General features: G+C 50.0%; 1 protein-coding gene across 3 annotated transcripts in view; it reads left to right on the top strand.

Annotated features, from left to right (window-relative positions):
• Positions 1–225: 225 nt before the first annotated feature.
• tns2a (tensin 2a) overlaps positions 226–2,532 on the top strand; it is a gene marked incomplete at its 5' end in the record, with an annotated part of 84,352 nt that continues 82,045 nt past the window's right edge. For all 3 annotated transcript variants that reach the window (XM_083894622.1, XM_083894623.1, XM_083894621.1), the window contains one exon: positions 226–366. In XM_083894622.1, coding sequence (XP_083750748.1) covers positions 226–366 — 141 coding nt within the window. The remainder of the gene's footprint in view (positions 367–2,532) is intronic.

Genomic DNA, 2,532 nt, shown 5'->3' with positions numbered 1-2,532 from the left:
TGATCCAGGAAAAAGGGGAAGGGCCTCGTTCTCGTTCCCCGAGAAAAACATCTGCCGAGGGCCGGGAGCCACAGGCTGGAGCCCGATCAGAGGAGGACAGAAGACCAGGAGGAGGAGGAGGAGGAGGAGGAGGAGGACAGAAAGACAAGGAGGACAACGAGGAGCAGGAGGAGGAGGAGGAGGAGGACGTCCCGTCCCCCCTAGGCCGGGAGCCTGTCCACATTTATGGGTTGCGTCCTGAGCTCGGACTGGTGCGGCGAGGACGAGGTGCAGCCGGTGCCGGTGGTGAGGAGCTCGTCCGTGAAGAGGAGGAACCTGGAGAGGAACCTGGAGAGGAGCGACAGCAGCAGGATGAGGCTCATCAAGGTCAGTGCGTGTGTGTGTGTGTGTTTCTGACCAAAACCTGGTCCTAAGGAGACAGAACCTCACTTTTAAACCGGTCAAACCTTGGTGTCTCTGTGCGTGACCCCTCGTGTGGATCAACATCACAGCGAGAAGGTCAGCATTTCAGATCCCACATGGCTTCTCTCTGGTTTCCTTCCACAAAAACGCAGAGGATGATTGGATTCTCGGGGTTCGAGAGTGCGTGGTTGTCTGGTGGTCCAGGATCTGACCGGTCCAGGTTCTGACCAGGTTTTTTCATCATGGTACGGTTGGGTTTGGATCAGTTAAGCCCTGGATCTAGCTTGTGTTTTTAGGGTGTTGTTGTTGTTGTTGTGGTTGTGATGTAAACAGACACACACTCACTGGGTGTGTGCAGATTTAAAGTTTTAAAGCTGCAGTGGGCGGGGTCTGCTCTCGCTGAGCTGCGCTGTGATTGGCCGAAGCCTCCCGTGACATCACAGATGTGAGGAGGTGAAGAAACCTTGTTTACTCTGCTCCGTAAACACTTGGAAAGTAAAGTTAACGTTCATGTCCTCACGTCATAAAGGGATTATTTGTGTGTGCGTGTGTGTGTGCGTGTGTGTGTGTGTGTGTGCGTGTGCGTGCGTGTGTGTGTGTGTGTGCTCTAAAGCCCCCGTGGTTTCACATCACTCGCTGAGCAGCGTGGGAACGTCGATCCCTGCGGACGACGTCATCGAGCAGTGACTGACCCACAGTGTGTGCGTGTGTGTGTGTGCGTGCGCGTGTGTGTGTGTGTGTGTGGGAACCAGCTGGATCCCAGTGTCCGTCATCTATTTATGGTCAAAACTTCTCCTTCACTCGGTTGTTTTCTTTTCCCATCGGCGACTGCACACACACACACACACACACACACACACACAAACACTGAGCTGCCACTTTATTAGGAACACCTAACAGCTCATAAAGACACTTTACAGGAGTGTGGTCTTCTTCTGCAGCTGTAGGAAAGGAAAAGCTGACCCTTATACTGCCCCTTGGTGCTTTTCACAAGTATGTACAGTACGTGATTCCAGTGCTGCAGGTTTGCGGCATCTTAAACTTTTTTGACGAACTTTCCCCTCCAGTGAACACTTACAAACGTGATTTTTAAGGATGCTAGCAAGAAGTTAGCATCCAGATCTACAGCTTCCTGGTCGGGAGTTCACTTACGACGATCTTAAGTCTCATGTTGTGTTATTTTGACACCAGTAGCATGCACTTTCATTCTGGGTTTCCCTTAAAGGGACACTGCGTAGTATTTATGGGTTTATATAACCCAAAATCCACTTTTTTATACATATTATGTGCTCCTGCATTGTCTAGTCGCTGTATAATAGTTTTTGTTTCATTTTCGTAGTGTTTCAAAAAGTCGTGTAAAATAACATGGTCGCGGGGCCGCGGTTGCGTTGCCACGACGCCATGTTTCTACGGGAGCCTGTAAGGACAAACCCGAGAGAACGAATCGAGCGCCGAGGCGAGGCTGAGAGCGGATCTTTCTACGCGTTTAGAACGAGTGACCGCGCGTATTTTACAGCGGATAAAGGAACACCAGTACCTGACCGTACACCCGCACCACGGAGAAAGACGACGATTTGACCGGCTGAGGACAGCGTAGCGCTCAGGGAAGGGAGGGGGTGAGCGGAGGAGCAGTTCTTTGTTGTAAATTTCAGCCTCTCCTATAGATGGCACTATAAACTACTTACTTCACCCTTAACTGCCAACCAGGAATCTGTGCATCTGTGATGCTAACGTCAGCGTCGAAATTTTTACGGCGTTGCATGTGTTTTTTTTTTTATCGCGGTGATCCATCTCTGCTGCCCTCAGGATCTTTGATGATCTGGTGGTCAAATGTCACCATCTTCACGTTTCATGAAAACAGACGAGTTGTCTGACATTACCTGGTTTATTTGCAGCCAGTTATGCACGTTTATGGACGTAAACAGTGCCACTTCCTGCTAATAATAGCATATATTATTGTGGTTCTGAATATTCCACTGCTCGTACACATTTTGTCGTGCGGTTGAGTTTGCGTCGCAGGAACCTTCACTTGCTTTTATCTTCGACCTCATCTGTCAAACAAACGTCCTCGGTGTCTTCACCACACTCAGAGATCAGAGCAGCGACGATAAACAGCGTTCAGACAGAGGA

This window comes from Microchirus variegatus, assembly GCF_963457635.1.
Source record: "Microchirus variegatus genome assembly, chromosome: 9".
NCBI classification, from domain to species: Eukaryota; Metazoa; Chordata; class Actinopteri; order Pleuronectiformes; family Soleidae; genus Microchirus; species Microchirus variegatus.
The sequence above is the reverse complement of the archived record's forward strand: the minus strand, read 5'-3'. Positions and strand labels throughout refer to the sequence as shown.